General features: G+C 41.7%; 1 protein-coding gene across 3 annotated transcripts in view; it reads left to right on the plus strand.

The window, feature by feature from the left end:
• LOC115194273 (transcription regulator protein BACH2) overlaps positions 1-23,425 on the plus strand; it is a 95,901-nt gene that overhangs the window by 12,185 nt on the left and 60,291 nt on the right. Inside the window, exon 1 of one of the 3 annotated variants that reach the window (XM_029753883.1) lies at positions 3,051-3,481. The exons of 1 other annotated variant lie outside the window; for it this stretch is intronic. In XM_029753883.1, coding sequence (XP_029609743.1) covers positions 3,377-3,481 — 105 coding nt within the window. In that variant the 5' untranslated portion in view covers positions 3,051-3,376. Of the gene's footprint in view, positions 1-3,050; positions 3,482-19,560; positions 19,751-23,425 lie in introns of those variants that run through there. One more of the 3 variants, XM_029753903.1, reaches the window with a different exon arrangement.

A 23,425-nucleotide genomic window follows, 5' to 3' on the forward strand; every position in this document is an offset into this window, starting at 1 on the left:
AGACGTGTTTAGAAACATATTCTATTCTTATTTACAATAAAAGTACTCCAAAATTACACAATGCATTATTTACCATTCATTTTTATTAGGCACAAAGTAATCTGAAACACAACCAAAATAAACAGCGAATGCATCCAACAAGTTTGTAGAGTAAATTGCATGCTATGAATATGGGACCAAATACTTAACTTTGACCTTCTTTAATATACATTAAAGTCCCATAGTCCCCTAAAATGGGGGGAAAATGTACAGAAAGCGCTGTAATTTCTAAATGGTTCACCCGATATTAATGAAAATACCCTCAACTTAAAGCTGAGCGTCTGCACTTTAACCTCATATTGTATCATTTCAAATCCAAAGTGCTGGACTACAGAGCCAAAACAACAACAAACGTGTCACTGTCCCAATACTTTTGGAGTTCACTGTAGATGCCTATTTGACCGAAATATACTGAACAAAACTATAAATGCAACATGCAACAATTTCAAAGATTTTACATAATTAAAGTTCATATTAGGAAATCAGTCATTTGAAATAATTTCATTAGGCCCTAATCTATGGATTTCACATCACTGGGCAGGGGCCCACCCACTTGGGAGCCAGGCCCACCCACTGTTGGAGGTGGCTTATGGTAGAGATATGTGACAAAACTGCACATTTTAGAGTGGCCTTTTATTGTCCCGAGCACAAGGTGCACCTGTGTAAGGATCATGCTGTTTAATCAGCTTCTTGACATGCCACACCTGTCGGGAGGATGGATTATCTTGGAAAAGGAGAAATGCTCACTAACATTTGAGAGAAATAATATTTTTGTGCATATGGAACATTTCTGGGATCTTTTATTTCAGCTCATGAAACATGAGACCAGCACTTTACATGTTGCTTTTATATATTTGTTCAGTATAGTTTGTGTGTGTTTATTGATATGTAGGCTACGTGTGCTTTTTTCAAATTGATGTAGTTCTGTCGTTGAGCTGTTCTTGTCTATTAATGTTCTGTATTATGTCATGTTTCATGTTTTGTGTGGACCCCAGGAAGAGTAGCTGCTGCTTTCGCAACAGCTAATAGGGATCCTAATAAAATACCAAAAATACCAAATGCCTATTTAAAATTATTTTCGCTTTTCTCACTAACGGCAATTATTATATTTAGCTACCTGTTTTTTTTTATGAATAAGAGTGTCATCATACATTCCCCGTTTGTACAAGGCTACGAAGCTACTTTTGCCTTCTTGCAGTGCAATACTTCAACCAGTACAAACTGTGCGTACGCATGGTCTGAAGTTTGCCGGAGGATAAGCACATTCTCACGTCAAGTTCAGTTTTTATAAATACTAACTTCTATGTGGAAAAACTGGCACACGCATGTTTTGTGGCATGCTTTGTGCGTTCGCAAGATTTATACATGAAGTCCCAGGCGTTTACATTTGTTAGATGACATGACAATAGAGTTCTTTGGCCACGCACAACAGTGTTGGGTTTGACGTCGAAATAAGAATGCATGAGCATAAAAGAACCCCATACCTACTGTAAAATCTGGTGGTGGATCTTTGATGTATGTATGTTTTAGATAAAATAGGATGTTGAAGGATGTTGCTTGGAAAACCACCCCCATTGTTACAAATTTGATGTTCCCTTTTGAGTCTCTTTTAGTCCACACAATTAATAAATGTTCATGTATTTATCTACATACACTACTGTTCAAGAGTTTGGGGTCACTTAGAAATGTCCTTGTTGTTGAAAGAAAAGCAAATTTTTTGTCCATTAAAATAACATCAAATTGATCAGAAATGCAGTGTAGACGTTGTTGTTAAAGTTGTAAATGGCTGTTGTAGCTGGAAACGGCTGATTTTTAATGGAATATCTACACAGGCGTACAGAGGCCCATTATCAGCAACAAGGACAAGTACATTAGAGTGCCTCTGTATGCCTATGTAGACATTCCATAAAAAATCTGCCGTTTCCAGATACAATAGTCATTTACAACATTAACAATGTCTACACTGCATTTCTGATCAATTTGAAGTTATTTTAATCAACAAAACATGTACTTTTCTTTCAAAAACAAGGACATTTCTAAGCGACTACAAACTTTTGAATGGTAGTGTACAATCATGCTTTACAAAATCAAATATATCATTTTGAGGCATTTACACATTTCTAATACACCTACAACTGAAGAACATGAGTTTTATCTAGAGAGATGTTTCAAAAACCATAGTATTGTATTTCTTCTCTATGGTTTGATAGACAGGCAATCACAGCATTCAACCCACATATTGCATTTAATGTCTAAAATAATTATCCAAACCCAAAATCAAAATCCGTGATAATTTACAAAAATTCTCGAACCGAAACCGAACCGACTTCAAAAAGCATTAATTGCTCAGCACTACTTTGAACACAAAGGGAGATAGTTTTAGATGAATTAGCTTGATAATTGTGTAGTATAATCAATTCTCAGTTGTATCTATGGCCACGTCAATAGCGTTTGCTCTTTTCTCTCGCTCGTTCTCGAGACAATAGCTCCTCTTGCCGTGTTTTTTTCCATCACCGACAGAGAGAATCTGGATCGATAGTGCCGCCTGCATGAAAGGCTTTAGTAGCTGGCGTTAAGATGGATTACTGTTGTGTCCCATCTCTTTCATCTTACATTCAGAGACTGTATTTGGAGGGGAGGAAGCAAATTAGTCCTAATCATAATTAGCATCCACTTTTAGGTTAGTTTAGCGTTTTCTTACTGTATTCATAATTGGCGTTGCGTCATCTGTTTGAACAGGGTAATGAGTAGTTATGAAGCCTCGTAAAGTCATTGATTCATGTGTGATTCATCAATAGATTGCTATCAATCCAGTGACTGAGCCCCAGTAAACTACGCCGTACTACTATACGTTTGCAGCTCTTATAAGCACCTTTCTTGGTTCAGTGGTTTGATTATCATGCACAGTCAACCATGTTCAAGTTTATAGAGTAGTATTGCGGTTTACAAGCTTCTTCAATTTGATTTGCCGCCTCTTTGGTGGACATCAAAGTTAGAACTGTTGGCAGTTCAGATCTTTTGTTGTTATAATGTGATGATGGTAGAGATTTGATCAGATTTTTCTTTGAAGGGTCAATTGCGGTGTAACATAAACTACGTAGGCACATCTGTGCTTCGTCACCTTTATGTGCGCTTGTGTTAGGAATGTTTTATTTCAGTTGTGATAAGATGGATAGTTAGATTGACATCACACATATTTGGTTGTGAGTCTTTGTCATTGGTCTGGGCCATAAGCCAATGGGAAGTGCTACTGCGAGGAGTTGTGTGTGTGTGTGTGTGTGTTTGTGTGAGAGAGATACATGAAGCCCACACTACAGACCCCTGAGCTGCCAATCAAATGACTGGCATAACACCTTTACATAGCAGTACGACTGGTGTTATAGAGTCACTGCTGCTGGTGAATGACTTGTTACTGATTACTAACACCATGGACGACAAACCTGTAAGTAACTGATGTTCTCAACGTAACATTTATGTTGTCAAGGAAGCTGTTTTCATGTTATACAGCAAAGTGTTTTTGTGGTCACAAAGGCTACTTTTTATTGCTACTTTGACAATAACATCTGTAGATTTTTTACCAGTTATGTAGTATTATGTTTATAAAGTCATATTCATCGGAACATGTTACTTGCTAGAAATACATTTCTTTGGGTTTACTTTTCCCCATGTTTTTGAACTGCATAGCAAGAAATATGTCCTCAGTTGCTTAGTTTATGGACCATATCAGAAGAAACAGAAGAAAATAGACAGGTCTATCTCAACCTAATTCACGGAGCCCTGGTTTACGGCAAAGCTGGGAGGAAATACGTTGAGCCACAAAACTCTTTAAGAAAGCCTTGGAGTCAGATGATTGTAGTCTCTATGAATTATACCCCAAGTTGAACTGTGTTGTCAACTGTTAGTTGACAGAGTTCACTGCAACACATTTTCAGCCAGACTAAATATATTTAAGCGAATCAATTTATTTAAAAAAATTGCTACGGAAATAAAGCTTCCTTTTGTGACTTCCTCTGCAGGTGCTAGAATTTTGGCCGTAGCCAAATTTATGTAGAAACAATCAACAGAAACAACAATTAATTCATATACTTTTCCCAATTCACTCTTTTTTAATATTTCAATTCCAATATAAGATCCCATTGAATGTATGTGTTGTAAAATAAGGGCAAAGTGTGTACAGTGGATCATTGTGTCTCACTGCTGTTAGTCTCATATACAAGGTTTGTAGCTTAGAGCTAATGCTAATGGTTAATTATAGTAGGAGTACAACCCATAAGATCGCTTAGCCCCGGACCACATGGAGGGCGTCTAGGCAGCTATGTAACATGGCTAAGACCTGCTCAGAGTACATGCTAGTGCCTTAGGATCAGTGGCAAGGTCTGTCTCAACCCAAATGTCCTGATTCATTTTTTTTATTCCATGATGCCTACCTTCCAAAGCAACCTTTTGGGGGGGCTAATTGAACCATATAGTTCAAGAGCAGATGCCTGTGAGTTAAAGGGACATTCACCAATGCTTGGATTCCTTGAATGTCTCACGATTATCCACATGCACTACAAGCAAGCAGTCTGGCTCCCATGGTGCACCTCTTCTCATCCAGCATGGGGAAAGGCAGTGAAAGAGGCCATTGTTTGTGTCACTCTGAGGCATGTTGCATGTAGGTATGGCACTGAGAGGGAGATATGATGCCACTTTATACATCTGGAATATCTTTGAATCAATCAGTTGTATGAGAACAAATGCATTTTATAACCGACTTCAATTTGAGAAGGACAAAGTAGTTCAAATAAAGTTGTATTCATTCCAAATATCACAGTATGCAGTACAAAGTAGGATCATTTAAAGTTACAATATTGTGAGATAAAATGAATGGAAACACTCAGTTCCCTCTTTAAAACCAAGAGTGTAGCAAAATTAGAATTTTTATATTTCATTGTTTTACGCAGAAGAGATGGCTCGTACTATAACATGACTCATGACTTACGGGTTGGAGAATAAGCTCGGAACTAGACCTCCGGAGTGTGATTCTGATGTCTGATCTATTGAATCAAGTCTTCTGCTAAACAAACGGCTTTCAGGGATTCTCTCTCCCTCTTGTCTTCCCTTTCCTTCAGAAGGCATTGATTCATGTGCAGTAAACTGCACTTGTCAAGGTTTGATTTCTCACTTGGATGTTTCTGGCATGATGTAATGTTTTCATGATCCTTAACATGGTAAGATGTCGTGTATAGCAGCACTGACATAAAAAACAACAACAAAGAATACCTCTATCTGAAAAGGCAAGATCCCAGGTCTTTTCAGGGTTGTCTATGCCTCACAGATAACATTAGCCCCATTTAGACATTGTGGAACACTTTTTATCAGCGAGACAAAGGCATTTGTGAGAATGGTTTTTGTTTTTGTTGTTCTCGTTGGAAGCCGAGCCTCTCAGACAGACGGACACTATGTTTTCAGTGGTTGTTGTTCAACATCTTGTCTGGAGTGCACCATTTGTATCAGCGGTGCTGTGACATTCTCCCTAAGCTACATAGTCACCACGCAAGAGTCACCACGCAAGAGTGTAAATGCCAGAAGAAAAAAAATGTCTGTATCCGTCCCAGAGAGGCCTATTTTTAACACCTACAGTGCCACTTATCGCCTCTTGCCATTTTGGTATTTTGTTAGGTGAGGATGATATTTCAGGATGTTCTTGGTTAGCCTGGCCTGTGAGGCGAGATGAGGTAGAATCTCGTCACAACAATCCATCTTGTGACTGTGTGTGTGTGTGTGTGTTTGCTGTGCGAGGTGAACCCGACATCCGGGACTGACCTGTTGCAAAGCTGAAAATGAACTCATTTCACAGCCTGTGCCACTACCAGCGTTGTCACTGCATCTGCACTTCCAGATAGAAACCAGATGGCAGTCTGGAACACCCGTGCAGACCTCATAGGAGCTGAACATATACGGTAAACAGCTATGAAATTATAAGGAGCTCCACGTCAGGACATTCCTCATGCATTAGCAGCACTTAAGTCTCTTGATCAGCGCCAGGACCGCTACTCCTCACACTTAAGACTGTTCCGATTGATGGCCGGATTGGGGGGACTTCAGTTCTCTCTCAGAGCCCAGGGAAAGTCTGGCCTGTCTATCTGCTGTGTTCATGTTTGTTTCGTTTGGATTCTGGAGGCTGGCTCTGAGTTTGCTGCTCTGTTTTGGAGTGATGTCTCTTTTATAAATTTGGAGTGGGAATGTTTACAGGAGGGGCAAATGGGGAGAGTGAGTGAAAGCACAGGAATTCCCTCTCACTTTGGCTCATCATGTATTCATTCTGCTACTCCCCCCCCACACTTTCTCTTTCAGTACTCTCCTCTGTTGAGAAAAGGGGAATGTTTGTTGTTGGAATGCTCTCAGCACTCTGAGCTGTGCCCAGCATTAGAACATCTTTGTTCCGAGCTGAGCGGGTCCTCCCGGAGACGCTGCGTGGCGCGGGGGGAACTGGGCGGCCAGTTATCAGGGGGGACCGCTGTGTTCATTCATCCGCCTGTCATGGGTTCCGCTTTCTTTCATTTTAGCCAAATTCATCAGGCTTGACAAGCGGGTAATTTGAGCCAAATCGAGGGCAGAGCATTCTTCGTCCTCCTGGGAAAGGCTCTGGACAGCCCTCTCCAGGCCCAGAGTTTTGTTGAGTCATGTGAGATCATGTACACACAGAGACAGAACCACACCAGGGTGAAGGGATGGGTGAGGACGGGGGCAGCAGGGGGGCTAAAAGCTGCTCACAGGCTAGGGGAGACAGAGGAATGCACTGGAGCCAGCCTTGTATAAGGTAATGTCTGGCGAACATGCTGGGGTGGGACCTGTGCACAGATTTATTTTAATACACTGCTGGCAGAGCCAGAGGGGAGGGGAGGAACGTCCAGCTCCCTGCCAGCTTGTCCCAGGATCACAGTCACTCGTCGGACAAGACAGGACATTGTATTAGGTTAACCACCACAGACGACAAAAACACACAAAGAGGCAAGTTTCAGTTGACCTATTAATCTGCTAGTTTGATCTATTAATCCGCATGATCAGATTGTGTTGCTTTTCGTTCCACTGTCAGGAGCTTGTATTCCTTTTCCATGGGGTTGTTGTGCTTCCCTGCAGTCGGAGTGATTCCCCTGACACCAGCATGTTTTGAGTTCACTGCCCTGCAGACAGAAATGGATTTGTCATGTCAGTCTGGCATTTAGCATTGCAGTGATGCAGAGAGTACATACATGTAGAGGCTATATAGGGGTTTGACGTTATACTGTAGTGGTAGGTTATGTTGCGGTGCCCCAAAGCTGTGTATGGTTATAATCAAAAGCATAGTAGTGTATTGTTCATAGACTGATGGACATTATAGGTTAACAGATCAAATCCCAGAGGAATGTGACGTAGTAGCCTACAGTGCCCTCAGAAAGTATTCATACCCCTTGACTTTTTCAACAACAAAAAATTGTGCTACAAAGTGGAATTAAAATGGATTGCATTGCCATTTTTTGCATTTGTTAAAACAAATTTGAAAAATAAAACATTAATATATGGTGATTAGATAACTATTCAACCACATGTTAGAATCAATACATGTTAGAATCACCTTTGGCAGCGATTACAGCTGTGGGTTTTTCTGGGTAAATCTCTAAGAGCTTTCCACACCTGGATTCTTCAACCTCTATCAAATTTGTTGTTGATCATTGCTAGACAACGATTTTCAGGTCTTAAATGTACATTCACTATCTTCTTGGTAAGCAACTCCAGTGTAGATTTGGCATTGTGTTGTAGGTTATTGTCCTGCTGAAAGGTGAATTCCCCACCCAGTGTCTGGTGGAAAGTAGACTGAACCAGGATTGTGTTCAGCTCTGTTACATTTATTTTTTATCCTGAAAAACTCGCCAGTCCTTAACGATTACAAGCATACCCATTACATGTTGCAGCCACCGCTATGCTTGAAAATATGGAGAGTAATACTAAGTAATGTCTTGTGTTGGATTTTCCCCAAACTTAACACTTTGTATTCAGGATAAAAAGTGAATTGCTTTGCCACATTTTTTTGCAGTATTACTTTAATGCCTTGTTGCAAACAGGATGCATGTTTTGGAATATTTGTATTCTGTACAGGCTTCCTTCTTTTCCCTCTGTCAATTAGGTTAGTATTGTGGAGTAACTACAATGTTATTGATCCATTCTCAATTTTCTCCTATCCCAGCCATTAAACTCTGTAACTGTTTTAAAGTCACCATTGGCCTCATGGTGTAATCCCTGAGCGGTTTCCTTCCTCTCTGGCAACTGAGTTAGGAAGGACGCCTGTATCTTTGTAGTGACTGGGTGTATTGATCCAAAGTGTAATAATAACTTCACCATGCTCAAAGGGATATTCAATGTCTGCTATTGTAGATGTTTTACCCATCTACCTTTGCTAAGCATTGGAAGGCCTCCCTGGTCTTTGTGGTTGAATTCACTGCTCGACTGAGGGACCTTACAGATAATTGTATGTGTGGGGTACAGAGATGAGGTAGTCATTATAAAATCATGTTAAACACTATTATTGCACACAGAGTGAATCCATGCAAGGTATTATGTGACTTGTTAAGCAAATCTTTATTCCTGAACTTTGCCATAACAAAGGTTTTGAATACTTATTGACCCAAGACATTTCAGCTTTAAAAATGTTATTAATTTGTAAACATTTCGAAAAACATAATTCCACTTTGACATTATGGGGTATTGTGTGTAGGCCAGTGACAAACAAATCTAAATGTTATCCATTTTAAATTCAGGCTGTAACACAACAAAATGTGGAAAAAGTCAATAGTGTCTGAAGGCACTGTAAATGTATAGAAAAGGAAAACATTTGTTGAATGCAATGTTATCCAAAACCCTCAGTCAGGACAAGGAAGTAGTATACAAATAGACTGCAACCATAGCTTTTTTTCACAAAAATACATGTATATATCTTTAAACTCTTTAAATCCCTTGCCTATACCTCTCCTTATGAAAGGTTTATGCAAATAGAGGCAGTAATTATGCGCTTTAAATGGGTGTTTGTTTGGGAGGAAAACAAGCAACTAAAAAACATTTTTTCTTAATAAACTGTCTGTAGATGCTGCTGATTTTACATTACATAGGTACGCAGAAAAAGAGGCTAGTGGCTTCAGCATGAGAAGGCACATGATATCAATGTCTAGCTAATGGATTCAAAAAATAGAGTGAAATTGAGCAAATGTCTACAAGAGAATGCGCGTGCTGCCCAAATGTTCCCCCAGAATGCACTTTGTAGCATTAGCTGGTCCGCAATATGAGAATGGTCACAAGGCCTAAACAACTTTGCCAGCAGTGGCAGTGTGTTTGTTTGTGAGCTGGCTCCTTAACTGACAGAGCAGCCTCTGGGCAGGGCATGGCAGGCAGTGGTTGGTCTGGACTTAGCTTTCCCACTGACCCCTGTGGACCCTGTGGCCCTGCTCAGACAGACTGAAGTATGGAGTGCCCTTGTTCACTCTGAACTCTATACTGTAAATAATTGAAGTATGTGTAGCAGGTTAATGGATTATTGACTACCAGACGGGTGCTAAGAAGAGCTGGAACAGTTGGAGAGAATGGAACCTCAGTCATGCTCAAGCTTTGAGAGCTGGTTACAGTTAGAGCTGTTTTTGCTGCTTGTTTTTATTAAAACGGCTTGCTTCTAAATCCACATCAATAGAACTCTTTACTTAGCCAAAAAGTCTTATCAAAATAACGAATACATGGTTAGATGAATAAAAATAAAGTCTCCCTCCCTTTGGGGTTTCATGTTTTTAGCTCTTGTGTTATCTTAAGGAAGCGTTCTCGTAAGCTGAAGACCTCTATTGATGCATCGAAATTCCTGCTGAGCTTTGGAGACCGAGGACTGAAAGGATACTCTTGGGATAAATGTTCTTGGAACTCTTGGGATACGGCCACGACTCATAGGAACAGGAGTACTGTGAGAGGAATGGCGAACAGCCAACAAAGGAAGAGTCCTTTTTCCCAGCAAATGGAAGTTTGTTTACTTCAGGACACTAAAATGAGCAAAATACTTGTGTAAAAATGTCCTATAATATGGAGGTGGGAAGTTGTTGGCCATTGATCATCTAGTTCATTTCTGGACTAGAGGTTTACAGCCGAGATCTTAAAGTCTGATTGCCATGGGAAACCATTATGTGAGACAATTGTCATGGTCGACCACTTTAGAAATCTCCTTGGAATAGCCTCTATATATTATATATTACTATTACTTATATATTACTGTCCTACTCTCCTCATCTTCAACCTCTCGCCATTGGCTCAGACATAGTTTACTTCAGCCTCCTTTCTCAGAATTGCAGTGGGCTACTAAGCTCAGGAATTAACAATTTATACCCTGTCTGTCTGCGTAATGTACAGATGTGATATCTGTAGTGAGGCGTTTAAGAATAACAAACATCTCTCATCCATATTCCAGCGTCTCATTATTTATAATCTTCATCACAATTAGACCTATGTTTACAGTATATCACATTTATGCTCGAAGACGAGAAATGAACACGTCCTCATCCTCTGCCTAGAACGCTCAGAGCAGCAGTCTGGCTGTGAGACCGATTTTTGCTGTTGCTTTCACCTGGTACTGGGAGTGACTTCAATTTGGAGATTCATCAGGCAAGTAAAGTGGGTTGTGCAGCAGCCTTGAATAACCACTCATATTTTCCCTAACGTGGCAAAAGCCCAAATTAAATTATGAAGACTTCATTCAGAACAGATGTGCTGATATTCGCATTTTGCCTTTAAAGTGCCGTTCATTCAGTATGCCCACCTGTTGTCGATGAATTGTCAAAGCTGCTTGAAGAGTGTTTTCGAGGACAGGCCTGCTGGTTATTAACCTAGATCTGCAGTCCCTTCTGGCTGCCAAATGGACTCTGGACTGATCTCAATATCAAAGTTTTAAATCAATGACTCTTTGCCCTTCAGAGGCACTACTTGGTCCTATTAGAGAAGTGTTCAGTAGCACTGTGTGTAGTAGTCTGAGCAGTCATGAATCTTCAAATGGCTCTATAGGCAATTTAATCAAACGCTCTTCTTGAAATCCTTTCCATTTTAAAACCGAGAGAGAGAGAGAGAGAGAGAGAGAGAGAGAGAGGAGGGAAAAAAGCAATATTCATTTCTGAACCACTCCAGTTAGTGGGCCGGCGATGCTCACATTTATTATGCAGGAAAACAACCTCCCTCAAAGATCTGCTACTAACCCATCTGGTTGAGGTGATTAGCAAAAGCCGAGGCAGATGGCGCCACGGCCAGATTCTGCATTGCTTCAGGCAGGGTGTATTAATCTGCATATACTACTGACTGGCTTGTTTGGATGCAAGGATTATTTTTGGTGTGGTAGTACATTTCTAGCCATGACTGAATGGGAACATTTCTCAAAGAAAAAAAAAAAAAACACCCTCTTTTCCAGTGTTGGGTTTCTGAAGGAATTGTCCACCAGCACAGGGCTCATTTACTGTGGTGAGTGGAATTATGTTTTTGTTAGGGACAAGGCAGCCGCTAATTTGGCCTTCCTCCCGTCCTCTTCTATGTGCAGCGAACACGCTACACTGAATAAGACCACAGCCTCCACTGGCAGTCCGTCAGGAAATGTTGACACACCGTTGGAGAGCAGAGAGAGAGAGAGCGGCCTCAGAAACTCCAGGAATACCCGAAAAGAGACTTTGGACCAGAGGGCGGGAGGGTGAGGTGGAGCCTTGGAATGCGTTTGGAGCAAATGACTTATTTACTAGCTGAACGCAGTGACCCCTGCCTGAGTCGGCGACTTCCCAACCTGTCTCTCCTGTCACAGTTGGTGAAGAGTCCGCCCCTCCCTCTTCTCTCCCTCCACCCCCTCTCTTTCTCTCTCTCTCTCTCTCTCTCGCCTTCTCCTTGTCTATCGGTCTCCGTTCCCCACCCCCCTCATTGATCGAGACTCGAGGCTGCTGCGAGCCTATTGGCTGGGCTGTTTGCCCTGCTCTCAAAAACAACCCTGTCCATCCCCCTCTACCACCACACCCCACCTGACCCCCCGTAACTCGCCCTCTGGTCCCAGTGTTGAAAATATGTTAGGGATGAGCGATGAAATATCAATGTCACTGTGTTCCAGCCTGGCAGTGGAAAGAACAGTGCAAACGATCAGCCACGCACGGACATTTGGAACACACGCCATTTACCACAGTCTGATAAATGGTCTTTAGTTTGTAGAAGTGAAATGACCGTATCCCCACCATCTCACACCCCTGTTTCTAAACAGGATAATCTGCTGCTTGACCTTCTCAGTTACACATTTTACTGAATATCTTTGTTAGGTACTGTGTGGATCCTCACTTGGCACCAGCAAGGAGTAGACGCTGAATTGACATCTGTGCCCAGTAGGAATGGTACAGTGTGCATAATGAATGAACAAATATTTTCACACTGCAATATATTCATGTCACCCTGGATGTAACCTAAACCCTTTGTGAATATTGGATTGGCAGTCTATTCACAATCAAGTCCAGATTAAACATGGAGAGAGAGAGAGCGGGATAGAGAGAGGGAGGGAGAAGATGAGTAGAGTAGTGTAATTCAGATCAGATTTTTCTTTGAAGACAGTATGTGTTTGTGCACTTGAACGTCTGTCTGCATTGTGTGCCTTTTAAATGCCTGGCGTGGCACGCAGTGGACTGTCAGAAGACTCTGGTGGACAAGATGTTCTCACGTGGAATTATAGTTCCATGTCGCAGCCAACCATATGCTGTATGTGTTAGTCCAATGTGCATGTGTCTCCCACCCTCTTATGACGGCACTGATCTATGATCTAGACTTTTCTCTCAGGGTTTTCAGTTGGTTTTCTCTTGGTTGCGGCTGGGCTTTCCTTGGTTCCGCGTTAGACCTCTCCCGGTGGATTACACACTGTGATTTCCAGCTTGTGTAATGCACACATTATCATCCCAAAAAATCTACTCAGAGCAGAGTGGAGCCCGCCAGTGCCAGAGGCTGATGGAGACTGGAGACGGTTTGTGCACGCTAGTGACGAACGAACACACAGGCAGATGTGTGTTCGTTGGCTGGCTCACCAGATCATTGCTTGAATAGCCTGATGAAGGATTCTGATACAGCTAATTTTTGGGGCATCTAAAGCTAATTTCCTGCATTTCTTCACAATCTAATATGACTCTTTTGGGGTCTTTTTGGGGTCACTTTTATTATAAAATAGAATAGAATGTGTTTCTTAACACTTCTACATTAAGATCCTACCATGATTATGGATAATCAATCCTAAATGAATCGTGAATAATAATGAGCGAGAAAGTTATAGACACACAAATATCATACCTGTGTAGCTCAGTTGGTAGAGCATGGTGTTTGCAACACCAGGGTTGTGGGTTCAATTCCCACAGGGGACCAGTACGGAGAAAAAAATGTATGAAATGTATGCATTCACTACTGTAAGTCGCTCTGGATAAGAGCGTCTGCTAAATGACTCAAATGTAAATGTAATACCCCCCCATAAATACTAACCCCCCCGTTATTGTAATGGTGAAATGTTAGCATGTCTTGGGGGTATGATATTTGTCTATCTGTAACTTTCTCACTCATTATTATTCACGATTCATTCAGGATTATTCCTAATCATGGTGGCATCCTCATTAATGTAGAAGTGTTTAGAAACATATTCTATTCTTATTTACAATAAAAGTGACTCCAAAAGGACACAATACATTATTTACCATTCATTTCTATTTGGCACAAAATAATCTGAAACACAATCAAAGCAAACAGCAAATGCATCCAACAAATTTGTAGTCACATGCTTGATGTAGTCATTACGTGCTATGAATGTGGGACCAAATACTTAACTTTTTACCACATTGATATACATACAAGTGAATTTCTCCCAATACTTTTGGTCCCCTAAAATGGGGGACTATGTACAAAAAGTGCTATAATTTCTACCCTCAAATTACAATTTGAACTTTAACTTCATAGAATAAAAAATGCTTCACTGTCCCAATAATTATGAAGGGCACTGTGATTCATATCATAGACCTAATAGTACTGTAGAGCTCTTTTTACTTGCACACAATATAGCTGGATTGCCTCATCCTGCTCCTAAGGGTCCACTGCCCTGCAGCGCCTCAATCCAACACACCTCACTCAGCTTTAGGATCTTAGTGAAACGTTCATTATTGGTTTCAGGTGTGTTAAGCCAAGGCCAGCGTGACAACCAACAGTACGGCAGACCCCCAGGGCGAGGACTGAGCAGCCCAGCAGCTAGGGATTGCCTAAATCGGAATCTCTCCTGACGTGGGCTTGTTTTCAATACAGACTCCTTTTGCCATACAGTATTCCATATAAGCATTCAGACCTTATGAAAGTTGCACAGTATACCTTTCATCTTGTGATAAATCAAATCTAGTGATACATAACTTGACATTTCTGCCATCCATTGTGACATTTTGGGAAGATAACCAACCTTCCAATTAATGGCAATGCATTTCTTAGCCGCTATAAATGCTAGGTTACACAGCTTCTGGGTTTTCCAGTGTTTGCTGCACAGAGAGAACAAAGCGTTGCGTCTGTAAAAGTTCACCTCAGTGCCGTCACAGACTGGTCTTCCCTGGTTTCCTGACCCTGCTGAGACCCCTGTCACCATTTTATCCTGCTCAGATGAGGCATGATAAATAATTACCTTGGTGTACATTATGTTATCCAGGAATAGAATCTATGGTTCAATAATTGAAATGAACATTAATCCCAGATACCAGACTGTAGCCTACCCATCAACTCAAGATGGAACTTTGTATCCATTCACTGGTTGTTATAATATACTGCATAATTCACCTCAGCTCCATAGACTGGTCTTCCCTGGTTGTCTGACCATGCTGCGACATCTGTCACCACCTGATCCTGCTAAGAAATGATGAGCATAGTGTTGTGTACTGACTGTGCACCATGACAGTGAAGCCTGTAGAGCTGTTTATATTGTGTCCGTGTGAAAAGTAGGGAATTAGCTAGGAAAACTGATAGATCAATAACGTTACATTGCTATACTGACTAATAAAAACTTGCATTGCGCTGTCAAAAAATGTCAAAACATCGGTCTTCAATCGTTTGGCCGCTGGTTTCATCGTTTGACTCAGGTCTAGTGTTATTGAGACAAAAATAATAGCAACTTTTGGCTAGCTCTAATGGTACATCTACTGGCAAAAACTAGCCATGTTAATTTACTTCTGTTGAAACGGGACAAAATAAAGGCTTCAAAACATTTCCATACACACAACAGCTCTTAGATACTGCGACCTGACAGATAGCTAGAGGATAGAGCTGAACTGGCTGTGGTAGCTATAGCTAGTTAGCTAGCTAGCTAGTTTATTTACTTCAGACAGAACTTTTTTATTTTTTATTTCACCAACTTCAGTCAAGGAGGGATGAAACATGTAATGCATTTGCAGTGGTGTAAAGTGCTTAAGTAAAAATACTTTACTTTACTATTTATATTTTTGACAACTTTAACTTCTACTTCACTACATTCCTATAGAAAATAATCTACTTTTTACTCCATACATTTTCCCTGACACCCAAAAGTACTTGTTACATTTTGAATGCTTAGCAGGACAGGAAACTGGTTCAATTCACACACTTATCAAGAGAACATCACTGGTCATCCCTACTGCCTCTGATCTGGAGGACTCACTAAACACAAATGCTTTGTTTGCTTGGTTTGTATATGATATCTTAGTGTTGGAGTGTGCCCCTAGAATTGTGCCAGCTGGTTTGCTTAATATAAGGAATTTGAAATGATTTAAACTTTTACTTTTAGTTTTGATACTTAAGTATATTTGAGCAATTACATTTACTTTTTATACCTACTTTTACTTTTACTCAAGTAGTATTTTACTGGGTGACTTTCACTTTTAATTGAGTAATTTTCTATCAAGGTATCTTTACTTTTACTCAAGTATGGCAATTGGGTACTTTTTTGCTAAAGTTACGTGCCAGTTACAATACTAACTCCACACTGGTGATAAATACATTTTTCTGTTAAGTCAAACAGCAGTTACCTTGCCAGCTAAATCCAAATAAAGAGTAGGTCGTTTCTGTTCTGCTTGCTTTTACAACTCGGAGAAAAAGCACAACACACACAGACAACAGCTCCCTCTGTTTGCACGCTCTGTGCTGTCTGTGGGGTCCTAAATCCAGCTGGTTTATACCGCCAAACAGCCTACCCGACCGCTCTAAAGCATCCGCATGGTCCTAAAGCACACCAACGCCGCTTTTTGTGTCACAGTGCAATGATAGCGGTGGTGGTGGATGAATATGAACCTCAAATATGGTGAATTGCTGTTGATGTCTCGTTGTGTCCTATTGTGTGTGAAAGCCAACGCTGGTCTGATGCTTTGAAAGTGTCTCTTTAGTACTACTCAAGGCCATAGCAGGCCCTTAGTGCGCCGCTGCAGAATGCACTAGTTGTAATTGCGCTGAGGGAGCGAGCTTGGCATTGTGATAATTGTTGCGGGTGAGGCGTTCTATCTATAGAAAAACAGATGATGGGGAGTAGTTGGCCTTTGAAGCTGGTGCTAAGTTGTTGTTCAATTATCACCGTTGAACCGTTAACTCAGGCAGAAAGACTTGTATTTCTCTGTGCATAATAGAGCCTTAAATCTCAGCATGATGATTGCTGTGTTCATTGACATTGTAGAAATGGGTCCATTTGAAGAAATAGCAAAGCAAGGATCCCCTTCACTTCTTACGCTGCGGGTGATGCTTATGTTTAGCTATTTTTCTGGATTTCGTAGATGGATATGATGTGATTGATGTATTGTGCTCAATTCAACCATGAACATGGAGAAGTACATCAGTTTTACTAACATGAAATGGAATTGAGTGTGCACTACCTGTACTGTCTGCTTGTGGAGATTCCGAGAAGTTTAGTCAAGGGCTAAACACACAATATGTGACTATTGTGCTCCAACTCTATTTCCAAAGCAAGCGCAGAGGGGTGAATGTGGAATGTGTGTGTTATGGTTTTTATTTTGTTTTGACTCTTCCCAACACAGCCGAAACTGGGTCACAATCTGACAGAGGTAAAGGATGAGGCAGCAGTTTGCAGGGCGGTTGGCCCATGAGAGAGAGGGGCTGCATCTGTCTCCAGGAAGCTTGTTGCAGAGGAGACGTTAAACACAGAGTTCCTGTTTGACACCTGTTTCCACCAAGCCAAGTAGACCAGGCTTTTCGCTGGCAGGCAGGTTCATTCATCTCCCTCTCGCTCTCTCTCTCTCTCTCTCTCTCTCTCTCTCTCGCTCCCCCTCCCTATCTATCTATCTCTCTCCCTCGCTCTTTCACTCTGCCGGGGAAAAGAAGCTGTCTTTTCAGTTTAACTGCTCTGTGACCCCTTCCTCCCCACCCAAAGAAATTCAGATGATGCTCCTATCGCTTGACCTGGTGCCCAGAATAACTAAATGCCAAGAGATAAAAATCAGGCAAGACAGGTTCTTACACATGCTGCTAGCTAGACTGTTGACCCGCAGGATTGTGAATAATAAACCAGCTGTATAGAAAGAGAGAGAGAGAGAGAGAGAGAGAGAGAGAGAGAGAGAGAGAGAGAGAGGAACAAGTCTGAAAATGTGTGGAGAACACTTCAGCAAAGGTGACTGATTCCGTTGCAGGCTGCCAATTTCCAGTTTTTTCACAAAATCTCTGACAAAAAAACTACAACCTTAAAGTATGTGTTAAGTAACATCACTTGAAGGCCTCAAGTAGATACATTACAAAAGATAAACACGTAGGCTTATTTTTAAAGGAAGAACAGTGCATTGGAACAATTCTGCTCTATTGTTTCCATTCTGGTCACTTTGAATTATCCCGTATTTGTTTTTCCGTCATCAATATGGCCAATGTATACCTCCTGCCCGGCTACCTTCTGCCCGGGCTTCCCCACACCACGTGTGAGCGAGGATGCACGGCGTCGCAGTGTATGTTTTGCATCTAGCCATAGGGTGACCTGCCAGACATCGGAGGACCAATTATACACTACTACACCTTACTTTACATGAAACCCTGGAATGTAGAGCGGAGCCGCCCAGGCCTTTCAGCCACTAATGATGTCAGTGGTGGAGGCTGAAAGAGGACACTGAGCCAGAGTGGGTGACTGAGCCCGGGCAAAAGGCCAGCCGTGCAGGGAAGGGGCAGGGCGGAACGTTTCATTCAGGACCGGCTCTAGTCTTTTGGGGGCCCTAAGTGAGAATTGGTTGCCCCCCCCACCGACCTCACGGTCGGTATTTGGCCATGATTACTACAAGTTTAGATAGCTGGCTAGACTAATTTACCAATCTAAAATCTCCTGTTTTTCAAAAGTGCATTGAAAGACTGAAACATCTCAAAAGGTTGCCTGGTTGCTCATCAATAGATTCAATTGATGCCATCGTTACTTCCACCATTCTTAGAGATAATTACCCCTACACTCAAATAATGTTTTATATTTTATGGTCATATAAACCCTGCACATTTTTCCCTGTATGGAAACTCTGAGGGGTATAGGCACAACCCACATTTCCACAGATTTCTGTCTTCATTAAAAGTGACTGTTTAGTGATTCATACTTTCCACATACAGTATGAGCCACTTGGCAGACAGTGATTTCTTTGTCTGTGAGTAATTTGTTTGCTACATGGTTTGACACCATCTTAAATAGTTGCTCTACTGCATGCCTAACTACATCACATAGAGAGTTGACAACTTAGCTTCAAGGATAATCAACTGACAGTTCAGGTAATATAACATAAGCTTTATTGAAAGTCAAGGCCATTGCCTCTCTTTAACAGGTAGTTTAAGTTTCAATCAGATATATTTCCATTAACTGTAGACTACAATTAATGGGTGACATTTAAGTCACCACGCTTAATGCAAATATCTAGAGTAACATGTTGTCCCAGAGGCAGCACATTGTAAGTGTGTGTCTGTGATGCTGACACACAGTCACCTCAGTCTATTCATCCTTATGGATAGAGGGAGAACTTATTCACTTATGTGCAGTGTAAGAATTGAGAGATGCAGGGGGAGAGACAATGTGAACCCAGCACACTGTCTGGGTAAGAGAGAAAAAGAGACAGACAGACAGACAGACAGACAGACAGACAGACAGACAGACAGACAGACAGACAGACAGACAGACAGACAGACAGACAGACAGACAGACAGACAGACAGACAGACAGACAGACAGACAGACAGACAGACAGACAGACAGACAGACAGACAGACAGACAGACAGACAGACAGATAGATAGATAGATAGATAGATAGATAGATAGATAGATAGATAGATAGATAGATAGATAGATAGATAGATAGATAGATAGATAGATAGATGCTGGTTGGTTTAGTGTGGCTCTGCAAGGCTGAGATCAGCCTAATCAATAGAGAGGATAATGTGGGATGAGTAGTATGACATCAATATTAGGCTCACAGGTCCAGGGTCACCATTGTTGCCCGTCTCCCCCTCTCCCCTCCTCCATCTCTCCCTGTACTTAGTAAACAGTGGCTCCCCAGGGAGAAAGGCAGTCATTGATGGGCGCCGCTGGCTTCTCAGGCCTGGCAGTCTACTGTGAATTGTTACAGGCCCTGAATAGAATCCATAGTGACCTCATCCATGGACAGGGACCCTTACCTATCCCCGGCTGTCATAGAGGGAAAACAGAGGGAGAGAAAAACAGGTGAGATTTATTCGATTACCAGTAAAATACGATGATGTCGGGGGTTTTGACATTGATGGAGTGCTTTGTGCCTCTTGTGCCTCAGTCTTTTTATTGAATCGTAAAATAAAGCGTTTGACTTGTGTTGTGTTCGGCGAATCAGGGCATATTGAGGTGATCATACTATAGGCCTACTCTGTCTCTGACATCAGAGGAAAGACGTGCCCACTTCACTAAAGGAATGCATGTGGGGTATCGGCATGCTGTGTTGCCTCAGGAAATCTATGTGGCAGGATTATAAATCAATATTTATTGGAGAAAGAAGATATTATGTGGGGCAACTATATATGTTTGAACTAAAAGATGACATGCTACAACGATTAAATGAAATGTAAACAAGGAAACATGAAATTGAATAATAATGATTTATGACGTTAATACTGTATACAATATTTAATCATGTTGCAGTATGATGGTGAAAATAATAGCCTAATATATTCAACATGCTGTAAACCAGTGGTTCCCAAACTGTTTATAGTCCCGTACCCCTTCAAACAGCTGTGTATCCCCTCTAGCATCAGGGTCGCGCTACTCTCAAATGTTGTTTTTTGACATCATTGTAACCCTGCCACATACGATGCATTTATTAAACATAAGAATGAGTGTCACAACCCAGCTCGTGGGAAGTGACAAAGAGCTCTTATAGGACCAGGGCACAAATAATAATATAATAATAATCTATAATTTTGCTCTTTATTTTACCATCTTACATATTAAACCTTATTTGTCCATTGAAAATTGTGAATAACTCACCGCAGGTTAATGAGAAGGGTGTGCTTGAAAGGATGCACATAACTCTGCAATGTTGGGTTGTATTGGAGAGAGTCTCAGTCTTAAATCATCTTCCACACAGGGTCTGTGCCTGTATTTAATTTTCATGCTAGTGAGAGCCGAGAATCCACTCTCACATAGGTACGTGGTTGCAAAGGGCACCAGTGTCTTAACAGCGCGATTTGCCAAGGCATGATACTCTGAGCACAGCCTAATCCAGAAATCTGGCAGTAGCTTCTGATTAAATTGAATTTTCACAGAACCGCTTGTTGCAATTTCGATGAGGCTCTCTTTTTCAGATATCGGTAAGTGGACTGGAGGCAGGGCATGAAAGGGATAACAAATGCAGTTGTTTGTGTCATCCGTTTCGGGAAAGTACCTGCGTAATTGCGCACCCAACTCACTCAGGTGCTTCGCTATATCACAATTGACATTGTCCGCAAGCTTCAGTTCATTTGCACACAAAAAAAGTGAAAATTATGGTCAGTAAAGACAACTTTAAGCTCGTCTCTCAATTTAAAGAAACGTGTCAATACTTTGCCCCTTGATAACCAGCGCACTTTTGTATGTTGTAAAAGCATTACATGGTCGCTGCCCATATCATTGCATAGTGCAGAAAATACATGACAGTTCAGGGGCCTTGCTTTAACAAAGTTATTTTCACTGTAGTGTCCAAAATGTATTTCAAGCTGTCAGGCATTCCCTTGGCAGCAAGAGCCCCTCAGTGGATGCTGCAGTGTACCCAAGAGGCGTTTGGAGCAACTGCTTGCACGCGCGTTACCACTCCACTATGACTCCCTGTCATGGCTTTTGCGCCATCAGTACAGATACCAACATGAGCAGCAGCTACGTTTGGCTACATACGGACCGTCAGTGGAATTCCTGTGAGAGAGAAACGGTTAATGTGATTGGATGTTAATTATTTGACGAGGCTACCTGTATTTGACATTGTGTTGTTATTTCGCTGAACACTAGATGGTTGAATTTTAATTTTGGCAGTGAAACGAGGCTACTCAGGCGAGAGAGAAAAAAAATCACCCAAATGTAAAGCCCCGTTGGGAAATATAAATGGACTGCTTGAAAATGTGAAGAAACATTTTTTTTGGCGTACCCCAGTTTGGGAATACCTGCTGTAAACTATTGTTTTTTAACAGTTCCACCTTTTCATGTCTCATCACTCTGTGGTCATTGGTTGCACAAATTGTACTGTTTGTCTACATAACCCTGTTCAAGCATTCATGATATTACCCTGAGTAAGGCACTATGATGAAGGGAACTGATCTAAAAAGTTTGTGACTCTATTTATTTGTTTTTATAGTCTACAATTTACTTTCCGTTAGTCAGCACTAGGGATTAACATGGGTAACTGGGATCCAGGGACTGTCCCGGGAACACTCTTCACATTTATCAGAAAAATGTCATGAAAAGACCCGGGAAAATACAAAATGTTTCCCTAAGGTCACACTAATGCAATTCCACAAAATACACAACATGCGCAGCAGCAGATTAGCCAACTGATGATCAATCTATGTTGTTCTGTTGCCTGGCTACACATCCACAGCACTCCGGCCAAACGCCGCGTCCACTAACGTTTTCCGCGATGAGTCTGGATTTGCATCCTCCGTGACGACTTCTCAAAAGTGAACACGTTCAAACCATTCTGATTGGTCCCAGAAACGGATGGGTTGGACCAGAGTTGGCCTCCACGAATCATGACTCAATTTTGACATCAGCACAAACAACTTCTAGGATGGCAGGTTCAGCCTGATGTATGTGTAACCGATGTGAAATGGCTAGTTAGTTAGCGGTGGTGCGCGCTAATAGCGTTTCAATCGGGTGACGTCACTCGCTCTGAGACCTGAAGTAGTTGTTCCCCTTGCTCCGCAAGGGCCGCGGCTTTTGTGGCGCGATGGGTAACGATGCTTCGTGGGTGTCAGTTGTTGATGTGTGCAGAGGGTCCCTGGTTCAAGCCCAGGTTGGGGCGAGGAGAGGGACAGAAGCTATACCGTTACATATGGAATGATCGATGGAGCAGGGCAATTAAATTCAGCATGAGTCGTCAGGCAAGTTGTTCTGACCCCTACTACAGATACAGTATCATGCACTGCCTGCCATAAAAAAGCTGAAGTACCAAATTATACTATAGCCACCTATACAAGACCCCAAAAGACCTAGACACCTGGCTTGAGTTATATTGCAAGAATGTGCTTTGTGTTTAGTTTGGATTATTTCAAGAATGCCTGCTGATCTGTCATGATGTATATGAATGCCGAGTGGTCTCTTTCCAAACTGTCTGTTCTAAAAACACTGATAGCTTGATCACCCAAACGCTGACAGGCTCCCTCAATACATCGAACAAAAGACCTCTTGCACGTCTCACTATTATAAAAAAATAAAAATTCCTGACTCTGTGCACTGGGTGCAGAAGGTTTGTTTTGGGTGAATAGCATGACTAAGTTGACCGCACTTCAAACAGCGGCGCACTTGTAGTGCTGCCCAAAGTTTGATGAATGGCTCCTATCCCTCCGTGGCTCACATGGAAGGGCTGAGGTCTTATGTGAGGAATCATCCATCACCTCGGTTCGTCCCAAATGGCACCCTATTCCCTATACAGTGCAGTAGTTTTGGGGGATAGTGCACTTCATGGGGCATAGGGTGCCATTAGAGACGCTGCCTTACTTCTCCTCCCTGCCTACACTACAGCGGCTGCTACTTCCTACTGAACACTACTGTCTTCAACCTTGCGGTGTATATTCCAAACCAAATTCCTGTAAAGCTTAAAGAGGATCTCATGTTAAATACTGTTGAAGTTATATGGCTACAGGTTTATCTTCCTGACCTAAAGCCCGTTCTTGTGGGAAGCTG

The sequence above is a fragment of the Salmo trutta genome, chromosome 1 (assembly GCF_901001165.1).
Source record: "Salmo trutta chromosome 1, fSalTru1.1, whole genome shotgun sequence".
NCBI lineage: Eukaryota > Metazoa > Chordata > Actinopteri > Salmoniformes > Salmonidae > Salmo > Salmo trutta.